The sequence below is a fragment of the Patagioenas fasciata genome, chromosome 2, assembly GCF_037038585.1.
Source record: "Patagioenas fasciata isolate bPatFas1 chromosome 2, bPatFas1.hap1, whole genome shotgun sequence".
Lineage (NCBI taxonomy): Eukaryota > Metazoa > Chordata > Aves > Columbiformes > Columbidae > Patagioenas > Patagioenas fasciata.
In genome coordinates this window covers 75460638-75482395 of record NC_092521.1, presented here as the reverse complement: position 1 = coordinate 75482395, position 21758 = coordinate 75460638, and the positions used below count along the sequence as shown (strand labels likewise).

At 38.4% G+C, this 21758-nt stretch overlaps 1 protein-coding gene across 4 annotated transcripts in view; it reads right to left on the bottom strand.

Moving 5' to 3' along the window:
* Window positions 1-21758, bottom strand: part of TENT4A (terminal nucleotidyltransferase 4A) — a 60210-nt gene that overhangs the window by 27603 nt on the left and 10849 nt on the right. For all 4 annotated transcript variants that reach the window (XM_065832150.2, XM_065832151.2, XM_071804442.1 and 1 more), the window contains exons 2-8: window positions 20064-20187; window positions 18558-18604; window positions 17558-17678; window positions 15846-15953; window positions 14990-15118; window positions 13720-13933; window positions 6259-6385 (exon numbers count right to left, since the gene is read on the bottom strand). In XM_065832150.2, the coding sequence (XP_065688222.1) occupies window positions 6259-6385; window positions 13720-13933; window positions 14990-15118; window positions 15846-15953; window positions 17558-17678; window positions 18558-18604; window positions 20064-20187 (870 nt within the window). The remainder of the gene's footprint in view (window positions 1-6258; window positions 6386-13719; window positions 13934-14989; window positions 15119-15845; window positions 15954-17557; window positions 17679-18557; window positions 18605-20063; window positions 20188-21758) is intronic.

Below are 21758 nucleotides of genomic sequence, written 5' to 3'. Positions count from 1 at the left end.
ATTTTAGATATTCAATGCAGTTCTAGTTTCTCAATCTCAAAAAGGAAGTTAAGCCAGAGGAGACAGAATGAAGACAGGGGTGGCCGATACTGCAGAGCAGCAGCTGTGGCCCTGAAGCTGCAACTTCCAAGACAGTAGCACCAGTGTGGGACTCATACACACGGGTTGGGTCTCCTCAGCACTAGGACAGAGGAGGACACCTTGCTGCTAAAGAGTTTCATCTGAGATGCCCTCAGAACAATTTAAGCTTTTACTCCAAGATAACCTACACATTTCACAACTACGCCTGCGTTCTTAGAACCAGCAAGTGAACACGGACTGAGTAACACAAGCTCTTACAGAAGAGGTGGCAAGACAGTCTGAAGCTTCTTAGAGTACTTTCCCAGAAGCAAATCAAGTCACGCATTTATATACCAGAAGGAAAATGAATTCTATAGAATGGTATTTTTATCAGCCTGGGTCACTGATACAACAAAAATGCCTGCTAGCAAATAAATGTAAAGGGTGAAACTACTGCTACACCAACAATTATTGCAGAGCTACGCATACAGAACCTGGCAACCTCTTACCATCTCCTTCCACAGAGAACAGAGATCAAAAGCCCAAACTCTCATTTTTGGTAGAAATGCAGGAAAAAAAAAAGAAATTCAGTAAGTTATCTGGTCAGGAGTCAAAAGGCAGATCCATGCTATGCCGCTCATACACCAAAATTAAAAACGTTCGAGACATCAGAAACTGAAAGGTGATTAAGCTTATGCTGCCATATACTTGATGAAGCAGCAAAGAGGAAGCAAGTGTGATCAAACTAGAAACTTCTCTCAAAAGCACCTTTTCATATGTATGGGACTACAGCACATCCACAGAGTCAGAGATCAATTTTTCAAAAATAAACATTTTAAAAATTGTGCTTATATCAGTTTACAACACTGAAAAGGCTCAGGAACATTAAAATTTATTAATCTGCCCCACCCTTAGTATGAGGAAATTCCACACTTCCGATTTTCTTTTTTCTGGCTAAGGCCAGAATTTCTACAGATACGAGACACTCCCACAGTTCCTCAAAGATACTTGTTTGGAAGACATGGAAATAACACAGTTAACTGGTTAATAAAATTAGCTTTCCTATGAAAGATGTCCCTTTAAGGTTTTTCTCTTATCGTACAGTAAAACCAGGAATAATCTATTTACATACTTAGTTTATTTTATGGTAAGAACTTAGAAGCTCCTCTTTTTACACCCTGCAAGCCTTCAAGTTCAGAGACACTTTTTAGCTGTTATTATAGCACAACTCTGGTGTAAATAAATCTTAAGATCACTCTTAAAAGGCTCAGATTGCTGACATAAGATGCAGTAAAACCAAATACTTAAAGCTCCAGCCAAGCTCCACATGAACAAGTGAGTATGAGAACAGGAAATAAACATCAAGTGTGTGAAAGAATAGTCAATAACTGTTCAGTAGGCCTTAAGTGAACTTACAAAATATCCCCCTGGTATTAAAAGGGCAATATAATCTAAAAGCAAACTGAGGAACACCTGAGAAGGATCTGCTTGAGCATGAGGATAAAAGAAAAAAAAAAATCAAAACCCTTTATCCAGACAAATATGCTGTGTAAGAAAAGTTGATATTGCTGATACCTCATGCATTCTAGTGACAGCCATCCACCATTTGAGATGTGAAGTAAAGACTGGTTCAGACAGCACACCTTTTTTCTGTGTCAGCAGATCTAGCAGGTAAATTTAACATTCCCTTTGACAGATCCCAGAACTCCCAGGACTACCTTGGCCAACCAGGGGCAACCCAAATCTAACATACAGACCTGCCAGCAATTAGATCAGTTGAACTGTACACTAGGAAGACACCAAACATCTTTCCACCAGAGAGACGGAAAAATCACTTTATATATGGCCTGGATTATATGGCCTTGGCCCTGCCAAGGTTTCCTCAAACTCTGAACTCTGGCCTGTTGGCATGAGACTCTCTTTTCCTCATCCACCTGCACCACATGTCTGGCACCAATCAGGAGGAATCTGTTACCAACCTGCAACTCTAAGAACCAAAGAAAGGTTTCAAAAGTTTAGTTATACCAGATAGGTACATCACAACAGAACTAGTCTTCTATTCTTCATCTCATATGACCTTGTCTGCCTCTCAAATGTGGCTACATTGCTGTTTAGAGATGCCATCTGAGCACATATTTGTATCTGAACCATGCGACAGGCCAACATGTGTGCCAACATCCTGATCTACAGACAAACGTATCAACTCAAGGTTGCATCTTTGTCACATCCAGATCAGCATAACTTACTGTTGTCAAATGGTACAATACCACTCTCACTGTCTTCCCTGAAACATGAACTCTCACACAGCCACAAGCTGGATCAACTTCTTGACATGACAGAAGCGTTGATGTATTTGTTTTCAGTCAGACCAGACAGTCCATCTGACTCACCTTCTGACCTCAGGATTGCTAGGTCTAATCCAAGGCAAGAGTCAGGAACATATAGACTGAGAAGGTAAAAAAAAAATAAAGGGGCAGCTGATAGGCAATAGCCCCTAGATAGTTAGGCTAGACAGGGTATAATGTGAAACTGCCCCTTAATATAGAGATCATGGACAAGGTAGTAACAGATAATCCACTGCTTCAAAGAACATGAATCAACAAGCAAGAGCTTGTTGTCAGACATCTGCTAAGGTTCCAGCTTGAAACCTTGTGTCCAATGAAGAGCAACAAAGCTGGTGAAAGGTCTAGAGAACAAGTTCTACAAGGAGCCACTGAAGGAACTGGGGCTGTTTAGCCTGGAGAAAAGGAGGCTGAGGGGAGACCTTATCACTGTCTACAACTACCTGAAAGGAGGCTGTAGCATGGAGGGTGTTGGTCTCTTCTCACAAGTAGCAAGTGATAGGACCAGAGGAAACAGCCTCAAGTTGTGCCAGGGGGGGTTTATACTGGATATCTGGAAAACTTTCTTCACAGAAAGGGTTATAACAGTGGGACTCAATCTTAGAGGTATTTTCCAAACTAAATGATTCTATGATTCTTGCATTTCAAGACCAGGGTATATCAGTGAAGAGTACGATCAGCTTGGTCAAATGCTAGAACGGCCTTTTTTAAAATAATATCCTATTTATTTGCCATACTTCACTCATGCTCCACCCCAGGAGGTGTTTAAAAGACACGCAGATGTGTTGTTTAGGGATATGGTTTAGTGGTAGACTTGGCAGTGTTAGATTAATGGCTGGAGTCGATCTTAAAGGTCTTTTCTAACCAAAACGATTCTATGAAAATATCACTCCTTACAGACTTCTTTAGTTAGTTCACTTAAAGTGACATGCATTTTGCTAGAGGCAGGCTATGGCCTAACACCATACTAAAGCTGTTCAAAGCACATACTGACACTGACCCTTAAGGAGAAGCTATTCTGTCCATAACTATATTTTACAGCTAGACTCATGTCCCCGCGGGCCCAAATATTAAGAAATCAATTGTGATTTTCAGTCACCTTGGCTGAACTCACACCACCAAACCTGACCTTGCATACACCTTGCACAGATTCAAAACGTATCAGTCTCATTCTTCTATTAGAACAAACATTCTTTGGAGGAAGGGTTTTCCTAACAAAATCTACTGTACTGTCTTTCAACCTCTCCTGAGCTTTCAGTTCTTCAAAAAGTCTGGGTGAGAAAGACTGGGGACAAAACAGTGTTAAGGTAATTTCTGCAGCTGTAAGAATTACCTTGAGGACTGATTACTGCTCCCACTCAGGCAGAAGATAGCTTTCAGCTCCCAGTATACTCCAGACATTGTATTTGGAAGCTTGAATGAAGATGCTGGTAAGAGTGATTTGAATCTACTCATTGTTCTGTAGGACTTGTTACTACAGAACATGAACAAGAAAAAGACCTATACTGAAGGACCAAAATCTGACTTTTTTTTCCCGCCACACTGGGAATATGAGAAGCAGCAGCTTGGGTAGAAAGCCTTAAATTAACTTAGGCTTGTGTTCCTTTGAATTGGACTGATCCTGAAAAAGAGCAGTAACGATGATCACCCAGAAAGATTTGAAATCTACTGAGATTGTCACGTACAAAATAGGACTCTGTAAACAAAAATTTTCCCTGGAAAGAACTGATACGAATTCAAACCCACCATGTAGTTCAAGAACAAACAGTTCCACTTCTGGAAAGCTATCCCCAATTATGACAAAACTGAATTAACTCAAGTCAGCCTGGGGAGTTGAGCCTCCTGCAAGTTACTTCCCTTTCAAATACTCTTCATTTAGTCTCTGTTGATCCTTCTAGGAGAATGTCATATAGTTATTCACTGTTCTTAGAGGGACCTTATTGTTTAGTTTAACCTACCACTAACAAGCCTAGCAAAAAGAAAAAAAAAGATCAGGACAAAGGGCTCCTGGATGAACAAGGCTTTAGAAGTCAGACCACTTGAAAAGTCTGTATACACAGCCCAAACCGTTCTGCCTAACAGGTGGAAAAAGGATCTAAAATACACCTGGACTGCTCAAGTACATCAGGTTTAACTAAAAATGAGACTGAGCATGGACTGCTCTTGAGCTTCTGCAACAAACTTGTTACCAAACCATTCATCATCTACCTACAGGTCTTTTGACATTGACAAGCCTGGTGCCGGGGGAACTACCTGCATACAAGACTTTGCTGAATGCTGTTCCTCTCGTGACACCTTTGACAGAATGGCAAGCCACTGGCATGGTGAATTCTGAGATTTAAACATCACTGGCACAGACAAAACAGAACCAGCAGACAGGTCAGATGTGTGACACCTGAACACTGCTGCTGGGCCTTCTCCCCAAGTTTGAAGTTGCAACAAAATTAAAACACTTTCCCAAATACAGTAAGAACTGTACATGTGAAGTGCACATACTGATGACACCTGAGGCTTCCATTAACTGCATTTACAAATATACTTTTTGATGTCTGTAATGAATACAGGTACCTCACGAGAGAATGACTATATCCTTTGGAGAACTACAGAGAAGTTAATGAAGGCCAGGACCCAAGATAGAAGGAAAACTTCAGGAATCCATAAGTTGTTCTATCTGTTCTTATATAAGAATGAAGTTTTTCTCAGCAACAAGAATTGTCAGCCAGTATGCATTTAACAGATACATCTTTAATCCATCTTAAAACAGCAGTCTCAATGTCAGTTTGAAACACTACCACTCTTCCTATCCCTCCATTACAAGCACAAGCGCAGTCTCAACCTTTGTGCATTAAATACCACAGAAAACCTAGAGATTCACAGGCGCTATTAAAATACAGTCAGTTTTAAATCCACAAATGAAAGACCGCATCTACTTTGCAATAAATTTACTATAGGAAAACTATTTCACCTTCCAATGACATCAATGCTGGAAGTTAACAGCTTAACTAGAGTTTGGGATTGCACCTACATAGTTTATGTCAATTGTTACATACAGTCATCCCCCGGGGAGGTCAAAGCCTCTGGGATTCTAGGGAAGTCTCAGGGAGGAAATGTCACTGATCTAGCCCAAATTTCTAGTGAGGGTTAGAATAACAGATGCCAGAGCAGATATATGAATGAAAATGCAACATGGCTGATATGTCTTCATTTTCTTTCTCCTCTCCCTTCCAAAAAACAGAAAACTTGCAAAGGTGAGAGCTGAGAAAGTACTCGTACAGTTTTTTTATGAAGGACATTAAGAACTGTATTAAAAATGGCATGTCTAGAAACATGCTAATTTTAAAGGTAGTTCTGACATTACAGCCATACCTAAGTGATTCTTTTAATAGCTTAATTACATATCAAACCTTCACAAACAGCTTATGTGGAGAGCATGTATTAAAGAACTAGGGAAATTTCTAGCCTTGTTGCCTGGTTTTGTGTCTACACAAGCAATTTCATCACACACATTTCTTTCTGCCATAGTGCAGACATACATCATACCAAGCAATAAACCAGCAGACCTTCCTCTGAAACACTTCAAGCAGAATGTTTGAGGAAAGACCAATTATCTTCTGGCTCCCTTCTGCACTAAGAGAACCTCACATTGGATACATCCTGTGTTTTGTCATGCTGTCTTCATTTCAACACTGCACATTGAGGCATTACACTCATACCAGTGGGCAGCCTAAATTTCTGGGCAGATTTCAATACAGCCACAGTTAAACAATAAATAACAACATTCCTGTTATTGACTTAGACTCAGACATTCCTAATTGATTACACAGACAAATGGATATTCAAAAAGTAGACTAATTACCTCTCAGAATCTCTATTTGGGTATGATCTTGCAAGTGGTGATACTGCATGGCTAAGAACAATGTAGGCATAATCAAAAACTTGTTTCACTTGCATGGCACCGTAAGAACTTCTGCCAACGTCGTTTCCTGAAATAATGTGACAGTCATCAGATCATCTTATTTTCATATCAGTTACCAGAAAATTATTAATACTAAAAGCTCAGAAGCCTTAACAATACAGCTTAACTCTGTTTAAACTGGTTAGCCCATCCTACTCATATCAGGAACAACTAAGTGTGCCTATCTCAATAAAAGAAGCTAACCTTAAGAATGACACTTCACATAATGCATTCAGATTACCACTTTTAAAATACCGATGTTCCAGTGCCTGAAAGAAACAAAGAACAGAGATGAGCTTCAAGCTCTTACAGCTGTCTTTTAAGAGGGAACCTACCAAGCTTAAAGCATGTCTCACTTACCAGTAGTGTTTCTGCAGGCCAAATTCAGCTTAAAATTCCACTTGTGCAACCACATTATCTTCATAGGGCCAGGTATACTTACATCAACTCCCACTTAACCATATCAAAACTACAGATTAATAAACGAGCTCATACAGACTATTTATTTCCACAGGATAAACCGGTTGGTCAGAATCTATTACAGAGGATTCCAGGAGTTGGTACAGCATTACTTTCTGATCAAGTTGCTTGCGCTTCTTGACTGCCCCTCTCTAAATGTCACTCTGAGTGACACTTACAGCAGAACTCCTTAAAATCCAGTGCCATGTGCAAGGAACTGTGGTTGTTAAGAACACACTAAAGCTTCTGTATATTGGTGACAATGTACAAGTATTGGTCTCCCATTTGACACCTAGAGAGATCTTGCTAGTACTAGGCAAGAAGAAACACTTGGCATTTTTATAGATATATTTGGCACCAGACACCAAAGGTTCACTGTCTCCACACAATTTAAGAAACACAAAGAAAACTTCCTTGAAAGTGCCTGTCTGAAATACAGACTATATCTTGAGTGGGTAGAAAGCTGCTTACAGTAAAATGTTTCCTCCTTCAGAATGACGTTTGAAATGCTGTGAGAACACTGCAATGGAATAAAGCACTGAACATGTTTATTTTAAGCTTGAAAATCAGATCAGGGCCTATGAACAGGCTTTAATGAAAAACCTGCTTTGAAAATCAATGACTAAAGGACAGAATCTATCCTTTGGAGGACTGAATCTAATGAGGCTGAATTTGACTTCAGAGGAACCCTTCACTTGCTGAACTATTTTGTCCAGCAAGTAATTACAGACAAACATGATCTAGATGTTCCTGCTCCAGCAAGGGGATTGGACTAAATGATCTTTCAAGGTCCCTTCCAATCCCTAACATTCTGTGATTCTGTGAAACATGTTAAAGTTTGCCATGCAGGGGGGAAAAAAACCAGCCTTGACTTTACTACTTAACAACACATTTTGGTCCTTCAAGATTCTCCAATCATAATGTTACTCTAACAGGAAAGCATAATCAATGAAAACAGATTGGGGACATAAAAGCATTTTGGAAAGACATAATTTCTTCAGTAATTTATATGGTCAAACAAAAGCTGATCCAGAAATACTTCCTGTTGACTGAAGTAACTGAGTGTCTTGTTCTGAATGCACTGCTGCAGTACCCAACAGCTACTAGGCTCAGAACTCCAGAAGCCTCTCTAAATGTCGTATTTGCAAGTGAACCCTATCCTAAAGTAGAGACCACTGTGGGCCTAGGACAGAGAATCCACGAAGAAACACATTGCAGCCAAGCTCAGAGCTATACTACAAAGTAGCAGAGGACTTTACAAAGGACTTAGTCCAAAGACAGCTGAATAGAGACCAAGGTTATTTCAGCGGTCAAGAAATCAGAACATGAAAATGTTAATTTTACTAGAAAAGCAAAGATTACTTCACTACAGGTTTTCCAGGGGCAGGACACATTGTTCCTGCAACAATGCCACCTCCCACATAATGACATGCTAGACATATGCACAAAAGAAATTGAGAAGCAACACAGAAATGGAATATACAAGTAACTAAACACACACAATTGCTCCTAACGCTAAATTTGAGTCCACCTACAGTCAGACTTGATGATCTTAAGGGTCTTTTGCAACCTAAATAATTCTATGATTCTGTAAATTCACATAGCAGGAATTAAGAATACACAATCAAGCTGCAATAATTCAGTTTAATCTGGTGCTAAGACAACTACATTTGACTATGCATCCTGCATGGAGTGACACCAAACAACCCCAGGCAGCACTACAGGCTTGGGGAAGAGTGGGTGGAAAGCTGCCTGACAGAGAGGGAGCTGAGGGTATCAATTGACAGTGGCTGAATATGAGCCAGCAGTGTGCCCAGGTGGCCAAAACAGCCAACAGCATCCTGGTTTGTATCAGAAATAGTGTGGCCAGCAGGACTAGAGTAGTCATTTTGCCACTGTACTCAGTGCTGGTGAGGCCCCACCTTGAATCCTGTGTTCAGTTTTGGGCACCTCATCATAAGAAGGACATTGAGGTACTAGAGAGAATGCAGAGGAGTCAAAGAAGCTGGTAAGGAGCCTGAAGCAGAAGTCTGATGAGAACCAACTGAGGGAACTGGGGCTGTTTAGCCTGGAGAAAAGAAAGCTGAGGGGAGACCTTAACACTGTCTACAACTACCTAAAAGGAGGCTGTAGCATGGAGGGTGTTGGTCTCTTCTCACAAGTAGCAAGTGATAGGACAAGAAGAAATGTCCTCAATTTGCACCAGGGGAGGTTTAGATTGGATATCAGGAAAAAATTCTTCAGGGAAAGGGTTGTCAGGCATTGGAACAGGCTGCTCAGGGAAGTGGTGGAGTCACCATCTCTGGAGGTGTTTAAAAGGTGTTTAGATGAGGTTCTTAGGGACGTGGGTTTAGTGCTAGAATTAGGTTATGATTGGACTTGATGATCCTGAGGGCCTCTTCCAACTGAAATGATTTTATGATTCTAACATGAAGACACTGCTGCTACAAACTGTTGGTTACTCTTCTTGTCAGTTGTTGCAACCTGCACCTTTGTGCCAGCAAAAGAAATCATAAGCCTTCCCTAATCCACTTACGGGAAACTCAGGCAGTTTAGTTTAAACCACCAATGAAGTTGTGTTTTGAGTCTTGATTGAAGCAGATTTGAGAACCGAGGCAGGATAGCTCATGCCACTGCATGCCTAGGTTCCTGGATTGCCTCATTCTGCACCTGCAATTAGTTCATAAAAACATCTGAATAAACAGTCTTGTTCAATTATACAGGCTGCAGAGTTTCTGGTTTGTGCTGAAGCTGAAAAGCAGGTATGGAAGCCAAGGCTATTATGTGAACTACTGTGAACTGTACCAGTCAAGGCTGTATAGAGGTGGCCCTACCCAATCCAGAAATCAACATATTAAAGAAGCCAGAAGATAACATATTTGCACTGAATATTTTCTTCTGAGAGACTGTCCTCACTAGCAGATCACACCTTACATACCTGAGCATCCCTTTTTTGTCACAATGCAGAGACTGATCAGTTAAAGCACATAAAAATGCTCTCACTCTTTAAAAAAAATCATAGAGATTTCAACCTCAAATGCACATTAGTAGATAATAATGATGTGTTATTTCATGTACAACTCAATCCTCATTCCTTCTTACAAATTCTTTGTGCCTAAAGGAGTATGTCTAAGATTTCCATCCCTTGTTAAGTATTTCCACTCCATCAGGTGGTCTTCTATTACCTGAAGCAGTTTTAAGAACATGGCATAGAAAAGATAATACTATGAGCTAGGACTGAAGCAGATCCATTTATGGTAAGCTACTATGTAGTAAGTACCTTTTCACAACATTCAGCATTAAAGGAGTTATTTCAGATGCTAACTTCAATACATTTGTGTATATGCATATATTTCATAGACGCACATATATATATATATGCAGGTTCTAATGACAAACAGCAAATATCGAAAAGCTTCAGTAAGTAACTTTGGGTAGCCACTAAGGCTAGAATAGATGAACCCAACAGTTGTTGTCAATCTCAAATCTTATTACTTCCTGTATTTGTGACCTATCAAGATGCAGAAGCAAGAGACATGAAGCATAATTAGTCCTGCAAATTGAAGAGTCTCTCTTCAAAGAAAACACGTTGACTTTAAGGTTTAGAACTTTTGTTAATGCCCATAGCAATTCAGAATAGAGAACGACCTTTTTCATAAAGGGAATAGCGCAGGTGGAACTCTAGGTCTTAAACTGCAATTTATCTACTCTTGCCACTGCCAATCTGAAACAAGACCAAAATCATTCCTGTTCTGAGCATCACAGACGACTGAAGGACCTTTGATAATCACCTGATTCACAAAGGCGTAAAATAAGATTTCCCTAGAAAACTGCTGAATAAATGCCAAGTTTTTTGGTTTGTTTTTTTTTTTTTTTTTTTTTTTACACCCTCAGATTAAAGATTCATCACTTGCAACCATGTCTTCTGAGACAGGATACCGATAGACCAACTCTGCACATACCTCTTCTGGGGTGAAATCATCTACCCTGCTCCAACATGTTCTGTGAACAGACTTCTGAATGTCTGGCTTTGCAGTTCTCATAAAAGAATATTTTCATTTTTTACACAAAGAAATAACAACTGCTTAGAGCGACTGAAATGGTGGCAGTTACAAGATGTTTATAGAAACTTCCTTCTTTGGACAATGCTAAGGGAAAGATTTTTCACCTCATTACCCTATTCCAGGACACTAACTCAAGATGAAGAATCTTAGGCTATGTATGAAGACCAAGTAAAAACTACCACTTCAAAATGCATCACCAGCTAGATTACTCTGATATCTCAAACCCAGATTAACGCATTTCCCACTTTAAGTGTAAGACTCCCAACAGCTTTGTTGGAATCTTAGTTCTCAAACCACAGAAATTACAATCTTTTAGTGCCGAGTAATAGGTCTTCAAGAATCTCAGAGGAAACCCTACAGCACCCAGGAGAATCTGACCAAAACCCACCACAACCAAAACAGCAACACAACAGGTTGATGCCTGTTCCTTCCAAATCTAGGAACTAACAGAATCTACTGAGCAGGTAGAACTGACATCATTTCTCTGTTAACCAGACATCACCACTTCCCACTGAAGAAACTTACAGGAACTAACCCCATGGAACTTCATTTTCTCCCCTATAAGGCTGTCTAAAGCTATTCTTACAAATACACCTTTCAACATCCTACTGCTGAACTAGTGCTTATGCTCACGGGAGGGACGTTCACACTACTTGTATAATCTGGAGAAACTGACAGACTTTTTTTCACTCCTGCATTTTTTGTCTGACTTCTGGATTAAGAAGTCATCATCTGAAGTCTTCTTCCAGGGCTTAACCAGAGCTTTAGAGAAACCTGTGATCAAGCTTAAAAAGGATCACTAAAAGATATTAAAAACCTGTGTGTGTAGTGCACCAATAGGTTTGAGGGAAAAACTCTACAGCAGCTTATGCTCTCTTAAATCAAAAAATATCTGTGTCCACTCTTTACCAAAATACTTGTTCCCATCACCTCCACAGTACTGGCACTGACCCTCACATGGAGTGAGACACTGAATGGATACGACCCCAAAATTATCAAGCAGAGATGACTTGTCAACTGGGCAAGGACCTGAACCCTTGGAAAAGTTTTTTGTAGTGGGACACAAGCAGTAACAGAACTAAACTAATTAACAGAATTCTAGATATTATCCACATGCACTTAACAGGTACTTTTAGATACTGTAGTAATATGTGATTAAGTCTAGATCTAAGGAGGCTGTATACATGAGATCTGATTCAAAGAGCCATCCTATATGTCCTATATAATTTTCCTCCTAGTGCCATCAGACAAGTTCTGAAGCTCTGTGGTAGCTGCCAGAAAATATCCCTAAGGGACACAATGCTCAGATAAGTTCAAGTTACTGTCAGCTTTTATTTCCCTTGCCATAACACTTTCTCTCCTGTAAGAATCACCTCAGCCCATAGGAATTAATCTAAAATTTAGTTCTTATCAACTCTTCGATACCATATAACTAGATATCTTTCTTCTAAATTACAGTTCTTTGCTTCTGCAAGTCCTCTGCTATGAGGAATGGTTCAGAGCCCCTACCGGACTCAGAATTTATTTTTCTTTCTTCTCTGAAGAGTCAAAGAGAAGAAAAAATTCCCAAGCTGAACTATTAGCCATGACTAAAACATCATGCAGCATACATAATTCCTTCTCTTTCAGTCCTCAGCAGACAGGAACAGAACTGGAGGACAGTAAACGTTTTTGACACTCAAGGAATGCGGCTCATGCTGCTACACAAATAGGTCTTCAAGCAAGTGAGTACACAGCTCCTGAAGAAAATCTCAGTCAATGAAAGTTCTGCAAAATCACACCTATGCCTGGCCAAGTGCAAGAGTCATGATGGACACAAACTCAGAGCTACAAACAGATCACCAATATCTTGGCTTGCAACCTGTTCTAGAGAACTACCAACATTCAGCATATTCAGTATTTAGAAAGGTGCCAGACTTCAGCTCCTGATCCATGGTATTTGCTTTAGAAGTGCTCTACATAAGCAGTCTACCCACGAGACATGACAGTATGGAGTTTGAATGCCAATTACATTCCAGTAATACTAATGCTGAAGTCTAAATTCACTGAAAATTGACTTGGTTAATAAGCTGTTTTGGAATTTCAGCTATTTGTGACAGTCTGAGTAGAATCCAAACTGAGTACTAGAAGTTGAACATTTTTTTCAGGAGCTCAGCCAAAATTAATCTTGACTATTTTGAAGGTTACTGAATCAAAAACAGATCTTAAAGAAAAAGAAGTACATACAACTAAAATTGGCCTTCTGTACAGGTCCCTGTGCAGCACGGAAGCCCATTATGCACATCAGACTCTTCACAGCAACACCATACTACTCCCTTGCTACACGTTCATGGATATAAACCCCTCCTTCTGTGCAGGCCTACTGCATCACGCTGCAGGACAGGTTCCTCATCTGGGGTGTTTCTTTTTCATATGGTATCATTTATCTCGAGTACAGCACCACAGACTGTGGCAGGAAAAGCTGCACCCTCCATTCTCATTCTATCACAATGAACAATGGAGAGCTGTTCCTACTAACAAACTCCCTTCCAGGATTTCCTGGACCTCTTTCTTTCACTACTAGAGAATCCTTTTGGACACTCCACACAGTTCTGACTTTCCAATGCATTATGTATCTGCACTTTCTACATGTAAGCCAATTTACTCAGGCTATGAATCTCACGAGCCTTGAGGTCCTTATCCCTTACCCCATCTCTGTAACTGTACCTCAACACCAGCAAAGTCTCCTTTCAGTGCAGCTTCTTAACTCATTTAACAAACTTTAGGGACCCTAATGCAAGCTCTGAGAGCACAAGTTGAGCCAGAGCTCTGGAATATTGCAGGAAGTGTACAATCTTACCAGGCAGGAGAGGATCCTCAATACACAACATGGATGGTCTGTATCCATTAGTCATGACTTTCATGATTTCTTCTTTGGCAATATAGGCACCTCCATTCTTTATTCTAATACCAGTTTTCAAGTAGTTAAAATTCCTTCCATAGAGTTCAAAAAATTCTATCAGAAGCATTCCAAGGTTTTCATCAGCTCTTCTGGCATCAATTCTTGGATGCAGCTGTGACACAGAACAGTTAATTATTAAAAATTAATTTCAGACCATAACAAAGTGCAACAAAAAGCTCTCATTTAAACAGCTGAGTATAATCTCTTTACTCGAGTCCAAACTGAGTCATTAATTCTTCATGTACTTAAACTACTTTCACATAACCAAAGGGGGCAGCACTTCAGCAGTATCTGGAAGCCAAAGAATTCCTTCTTCCCTCCTCTTCCAGCTTTTTGAGGATTAGTAAACTCCTTTCCCTAAGCCAAAAGCAATAAAAAAGTACTGTATACTACATTACAGCTTAGTAGCAGAGCAATACCTGTTTTTCCACAGAAAATCCATCAGTCTTAATGTTTTCAGAAGCAGAGGGGGAATCTATTTACCCCAATTGAAATAGTGTTTTTTTTCCTCAGTCTCCCTATATTATCTAAAACAATCATTAGCAGCAACAGGATATGTAGGTTCTTCCATCATCAGAGCTGCTGAGACACACACTGTACCTCATCATACTCATAAAGAGCTTACTGTCACGAAAATATATTGGAAGAAGTTAAAACTCATTAGCTATTTCATCATTTACCTACAATATCCACAGTTTTAAGTATGTGAGAACTTAACCTACACATAATTCAAAAACAAGTTGACTATTATTCATAATTTTAATAAACACTGAAATCAACCACTTTGCACATTCAGTATCAGTAAGTCTAGGAAGCAACAGACTTAAAACTGCATCCTGACAGATTTACAAAACACCAGTAAAATGACTCAGGTACTGGAACAGGCTGCCCAGGAAGGCAGCATAATCCATATCACAAGCCCTGGTATAGAAAGCAATGCCCAGCCTCTACAATTCTCACAAGGCTCTTGCTGCTGTTGCAGTTCATACAGTGAACAGTTCTTAGGGGTCTGAAAGGTCTATAGGAGCTGCCAATGACCAAACACTTAGAGCCATAACAATAAAGCTGGACATTGACAGGGGAGTCTAAACAAACAGCACATAACAGGGAATAAGTACAGAAACCAAAATATTTTAATGAACGCAGAAATAAATAAGAACACGCTTACCTGCAGGAAACTAATTGCCATTAAAATTAGGCTGTAAGAACTAATTCCACCAGTAAAAACTTCATTCAAGTCCCTCTGAAGGAGGAACTGTTTTAATACTAAAATCAAGTAAGGCAGCAAAGAATATTTCTGCAAAGCAAAATAAGTCTTATCAATGACCACGCAGACATTCCAAAACAAAGAAAGAAGTACACAATCTCAACACAAGATTCACGTTCCAATACAAAAATGTTATCCATTCATGTGCTATAAAGTGTTTCCACAAGAAGAACTGAAACATGCTTTTTTTTTTGTAATTCTAGAAACAGATGAGAAGACATAGCTCTCACTTGATCAAACAGGTTACATAGCAAATTTATTTCTTTTCCCTAAACAGGAAGATTTTTATATCCTTCTTTGAATGCCAGTGTCACTCATTATGGTCAAAGCTTTCCATCTAAACAGTACTTTTAACAGAGCATAAATAGTAAACTTGATTTTAAGTATATAGCTACAGAAGAATTGGTTTTAGACACTGTTTAGCAAGATACTGTTCATAATCAAACATCACTTAAATTCAAGGTAAGAAAAACTTGAACAGACTTGCTTTACAAGTGTAGTACCTATCTGCAGTTCTAGAAATGACTGTAGAAGACCTTCCATTGCACAGGTTCATCCACACAAACACCTAACACTCAAAGGCAACACTGAATAAATAGCAGTAGAAAATCAATTAAAATATCCACATTTAGTTAGCATTAATGAAAATAGTCTTCAGCAATAAATCTTCAAAAGTCTTAGCCTATACCAAAAGAAGTTAGTTAAGCATCTAGCACATCCTTGGTAGGTAGTATAACACGCATAATATGGCTGATACCTTCATATATTCCTTGATAAATCGAGCTGCCTTCACACCAGTTTCTACATTAAAACTGATGTCAACTTTCACTTCTGTCTCCTGGTCAGTAAGTTTTATTATTGGTACCTGAAAAGATTAACACAACATTTTACAAATAACAGAAATGCAATTACTGGTGCTATTTTTCAGCTTACTCACTTAAAACACATGAATATTATCAGTCCAAACGAATGCAACTATCAAGACAAGAAAACATGATTTTGAGAAAAGATAATAATGCTAACTTTACTGACAAGCAAATGCTTTTTAGTGAAGTGATTAAAAACGCAGGCAGTTATGTTCACATTAACTTATGATCACTTATGTATTCTCCCATAGATATTACATAACTACCTTTATAGCTGCAATATTGTTTTGTAAGAAAACTAAATTTACTTCATTTACTGACTCACTGCTGTTAGTAGGAGACATTCTGCCCTCATAACCTGTGGGAACTGCATTCCTCTGACCCAGCACTGCACCAGCCACTTGCTAAACTGACAGAAGACTAGCAGAAGAAAATAAAGCACGGTCTGTTGGTTTATCAAGCTGAACTGATTCCCTGCAGAGTCAAACAAAAGCCAGAAGGGGTAAAAGCAAAGCAGGAGTAGCAGCACTTCCTCCTCTGGCAGCAATAAATTATTATAAAACTACTGAATATGTAGTTCAGTCTCACATCATCAACTTGAAGGTAGCATCCTACGAAATGGTCTTACAATCATAAATAAATGTTATCAGGAGAAGTTTAGATTAAATTGAACTTCTTGCATTTTTAATCTGAGATTGAAAACAAACAAAAAAAACCCAGAAGTATAGCTTCATTCTATACCTACTGTAGACGGAATAAAATAAGAATAGCTAGTAAAATTGGCAAGTCTAGCCTAGGGCCATTTTACATATCTAACTGGTATCACTGATTCTGAAAATTCCACTCATTCTCAGGTAAACCTATGACTACCAGAGCTACTGTTATGTACTACTACTCCAACAGAAGCAATAGGGATCTTCTGACTTAAAAGAGTGACCCTATTTCAGAGACCTTAAAACATAACAGCTTACTAACAGAAGTTTGGAATACTCTGCTTAGTCTCCTGGAGAAAACGCCACTTGCTCAGTAATATAAAATTCTCATACTTTCAGTTTTTTGCATATTCAAATTGATCTGTTAGGCTTAGAAGACAGATGCAAGAGATATTACACATCAGTTTCACAAATGAAATAAAGCTTTTCAGTAGTGTATTTTGGAAGGAAAAAAATGTTCAGTTTGGAACGCTCTCCTATGCCATCAGAAACAAGCCAACCTGAAATATCAGGGTTTCAAGCAAGACCGGTCTAGTGACTGGCCCCTGCGTAAACAAAATCTTCCCAAAGGTCAGGGGAAAAATGCTATACAAACCGTTAACTTATTTTTCTAGATATTTTACAAATACTGACTTTCAATTCTTTATTGACAACATACGCAGAAAATACGGCCTTCCAGCAAATATGGTACACAGACATACCACTGTCCATTTAAAAAACTGTGTCCTATTGCTAAGTACACACACATTCTACTAATCTTGCACAGACAGAGCAAAACATCGTGCTTAAGACAACATCATTTGCTTCATGAGTTAAGAACGACATTTATCACTAACATCTTAAGGAGTCTGAAAGCTCTTCAGTTCCGTATTCTAAAGACTATTACTTACCGTAGCTTTATCAAGTACTTTAATGGAATATGGTTCAGCCACATTGTGTTTTCTTAGTGCTTGCTCTAGCAGCTGTAAAGGGGGCCGTTCCCATTTCCCAAAAACAACTAGATCAATATCACTGGACAAAAAGAACACAGCATAAGATTCATTATGTCTAAAACATAATACTCCGCCACCCCTCCAGGGTGACCACTTTGCAACTTTTATCTAGGTTCCCAATAAGCTTCCTTTAGCAATGTTAAGAGATGGTCTAGTGCACTTTAGGGACCAAAAGTAGTATTCTAGTTTCTTGGTTCCAGTTTTCTGATTATTTGAGCTCCTCTCCATTTTACCTTCCTTGCTCCCTCTGTTCTAACTTCCACAGCCTAATCCCATCCCTCATCTACCCATGTTGACAGGCATGTTAGTATTCCAAACTATTTTAATCAGTGATTGTTATTCATAGAAATGAAAACTGCAGTGTTTTCCTACTGAAAATTTAATTGCTGTAAGACACAGCTACACAGGTTTTCCACATTCATCTATTGAACCATTAAGCAACATAAATCACTGAATTAAATAAGACAATTGGCTCTCCAAAAAACGGGAAAATACAGCTGTGATGACTCCTCTGACTTTGCACAGTAACTTGGTGATCAGTGACACAGTCTCAGTAATCCACTTTATTTAACAAAACACTACTTTTACACACAGGAAATACTAAACATTCAGTTCCACTATATCTTGAAAACAAAGAGCCAAAGACTAACTCCAGACACAAGGAACAAAAGGTAATTCACCAAAGGACCAGTAAGTACCTAGCACAGTACAATGATATATCAAATACTTATCTCAAATCTCTAAATTCAAAGGCTCTTCATTTTGGCACATGGGACATTAGGCAAAAAATTTACTGTAAGTTTGATGGGTTTACACATTCCAGTCTAAATTTCCCTTTAAAATTTACCATTACTCTAAAATAAGACATGCTTTAATATAAAAGTAAATTGTCACTTACCTAGTTGGAAGATAAAGCCCTGTACTAAAGCTGCCAAATATCTGGACCTGAAAAAAAAACCCACAGCAGTGAATTATCTTGTAATTATGAATGCTCACCTCATTTCACTTCCATGAGACTTACGAGTTTTTCCAGACTCATTAAGGATACAGCCCAGTAAAAGCGTTACTGAACATACTTTCCTACATACTCTGTTAAGCTTGTACAAATACACTTTCTCTTACAGATGTAACTTTAGAGGAAATAATTTTAACATGAAATGACTACCAATACTGCTAGCAGCAGAGTGTAAACTTTTGAAACAAATCCTTTTCACTATTTATTTCCAGTTCGACAGAAGTATAAGCTGTTATAAATTTTCTTCCTTCTCCTTTCTTTCCTCATAGGACAGCTTTACTGAAATTTGAAGAGTTTAAGGAAAACATTTTTCAAAATGTTTAGGTTTAAAAACCAGCAAGTGAGTCTAAATATATAATTCAGATAAACATGAATACTCCAAATTTTACTGTAAGGATGACTATGAAATTGTGGTAGGTGTTCATGCACGGAAGAAAAAGTATGCTGAAGAGACATTTATACTCCATATCAAATACTTTAAGTATGCTTCCAATCTAGAGAATTAAAACATTCTTTCTCCTTTGATACAGCAGAGCAAAATATTAATGTTCACTTCTCTGAAGTGACTTATGAAAATAAAAGGGCGGGCAACACTGGGCCATTTCAGTGCTTATACTTGTTCCCACAAACTAGAAAAATGTTTTACTAAGCAAAATTGCAAGTGAGGGCAAAGCCAACGAGCTTCGCAGTGTCTTCAGCTCAGTACTGTGGCTATAGCCCTCACTCTCTCATGGAAAGCTATGAAAACACATTGTTCTGAAATGTTTTTCTGCTTGTTCACGACAACACTACTATCTGGTAATCAGAAAAGGTGATGCTACAGATGCAGCTTACAGAAAATTCCTTCTGGATGTTTTTTGTTTGGAGGAAACTTACTCATTGCATAATAAAGGGTTTGAAAATACACAAACTTTGGTTGCAAGATCTCAGGAAGTCAAGTCCAATTTTCCCACTAAAGCAGGGCTAAAGTAATTCTCCAAATCTCAAATTTCTGAAGAGTCAGAAAAAAAAAAATCTGGGTTTTTTAACTGTTCTTTTGTAAAATATTTGTTTTTACAAATACTTACACACTCAGGATACCTTGCAGAAATGGATACATAGGTAGTCAGTCTCACTTTAATATTCAAAATGAAGTTACAGTTCTTCACATCCCCAGTTCTCAACATGAAAAAAATTACCAGTAGCCTTCATTAACTTGGAATCTAGGTTTCAAATTTCCTCCTCTTTTTAAAATAAACTGCCAAGTACTGCTAGAACTGTAATATTAAGTTCCTTAAAACTGAAGTCTTATCTGTTCACTTCTAAAACACAGAAAGATAATAGCAAGCTTAAGTGAATCGAGCTCTACAATCTACTAGAGAAGCAAATCAACACCTGAGTTACACTCACATCAGCTGTAGGCCAAAGATCTTTGATGACCATTTCTATTCTTTTCACCACTTCTCTTCTCATAGCTGCTTCTTCAGGACGAGGGGACATGAAGTCATAGAAGTCAATTATTTCTTCATGTAGTCTAAATCAGAAAGTAGCATCAGTTATAATGACGATGTAACTATTACAATAAATTTCAACAAAAATGGGCAATAGGCTTTATTCAATACCATAATTTAACCAAACCCAGCAATGCTTTCAAAAAAGGTGAATGCCACAAGAATTAGGCTTTCAGATGGGAAACTGGAGGGTTTGGGATCTGGAGTTCGGGGCATATATATTCATCCTTGACTTTCATGGCAGCACCTCACAGTAATCTCAACAATACCTACACATCAGCCCTCAACACAGTACCTGAATGCCAAGGTGTCAAGAGACACAGGATGCAAACACTAGTAGACATTTACTAACCTCCTTACTGGCTCAATAATGAAGGTCAAATTCAATTCCTGATTCCTAAAAATTATTTTCTTTAAAAAACAAAGCATAGTCTTAAAAACTACACAATGATCCAAATTTGAGTTTTCAAGTTAATGTTGTGTTTGCTTTCAATGGAAAAGCATCAAGTCATGCCAAACAAAAACACTCAATTTCTTAAACAGGACAGTAACAACTACTGCTGCGATGGTTTACAAAAACTTTTTTTTTTTATGCTGACACATTTCTAAGATTCCTCTCTACTTCAAGAAACACATGAATTCAGCAGTGTAGTGAAATCAAAAAAAAAAAAAAAAAAAAATCCAATCCTTTGTTAACATACTTAGCCTTCCAAAAGGAAAATTTTATACATCTCTACTAAAACTCTTCCCTGAGACATTAGAGAATTCCCACTCTAACAGATAGCTTCCAACAGACCATACGCCCAGTTTTAAAGTGTCAGGATTCCTTCCTATCCACAAAGAAATTTTATCAGAAAAGTACTAAGATACTTCTAAAAAGCCTACATATTTACAATTACTGTTTGCCCTTTTTCTTATCTTAAAGTGGGCCTGGATCCACAACTGAACATTTAACTATGCAGTATGTTTATCAACCAAACTTTTCGATTTGTTGATGAATCTACTTGATTTCAAAATTTCAGAGCAAGAAAGAAGGTACAAACTAACATGCTGCTATTTTATTTTGTTTCTACAAAGTATGCTTTTTTTTTTCCTTCTCAAAGATGACACAACTAATGAAGAAAATTTTTGAATATACCTAACAGCAGTGGGCCACACTGAAAACTTCCCATTGTCTTGTTTATAAAAATCGGCAATATGCAGATTCCAACCACAGGGGTTGGTTCCAACCATAATATGTATTAACTCAAAAGACTTTTCTTTCACTCATTTTTTCAGGTCTTTTTAGTCCATTTTTGCTTTTGTCATTCACAGCATTCTATGAGAATTTAAGTATGCATCAGAATAAAGAAGTGCCTTAAAGTGCTGTCTGTTAATTATTTCATTTGATGTTTTCTTGCGGGGGGGAAAAGGGAAATTATTACTGGCAGTTCATCTTCAAACATAACACTTCGGAGGTTCTCAATTCATATCCACTTGTCTCTATCAACCAGCTCTTTTTCAATCTAGCAGTAGTTTTCATTTGAGTATTTTGCCTACATAGCCTCTATGATCTTCCTAAGCACTTGTTACCTCTTGAGTCAGGACTGTGACA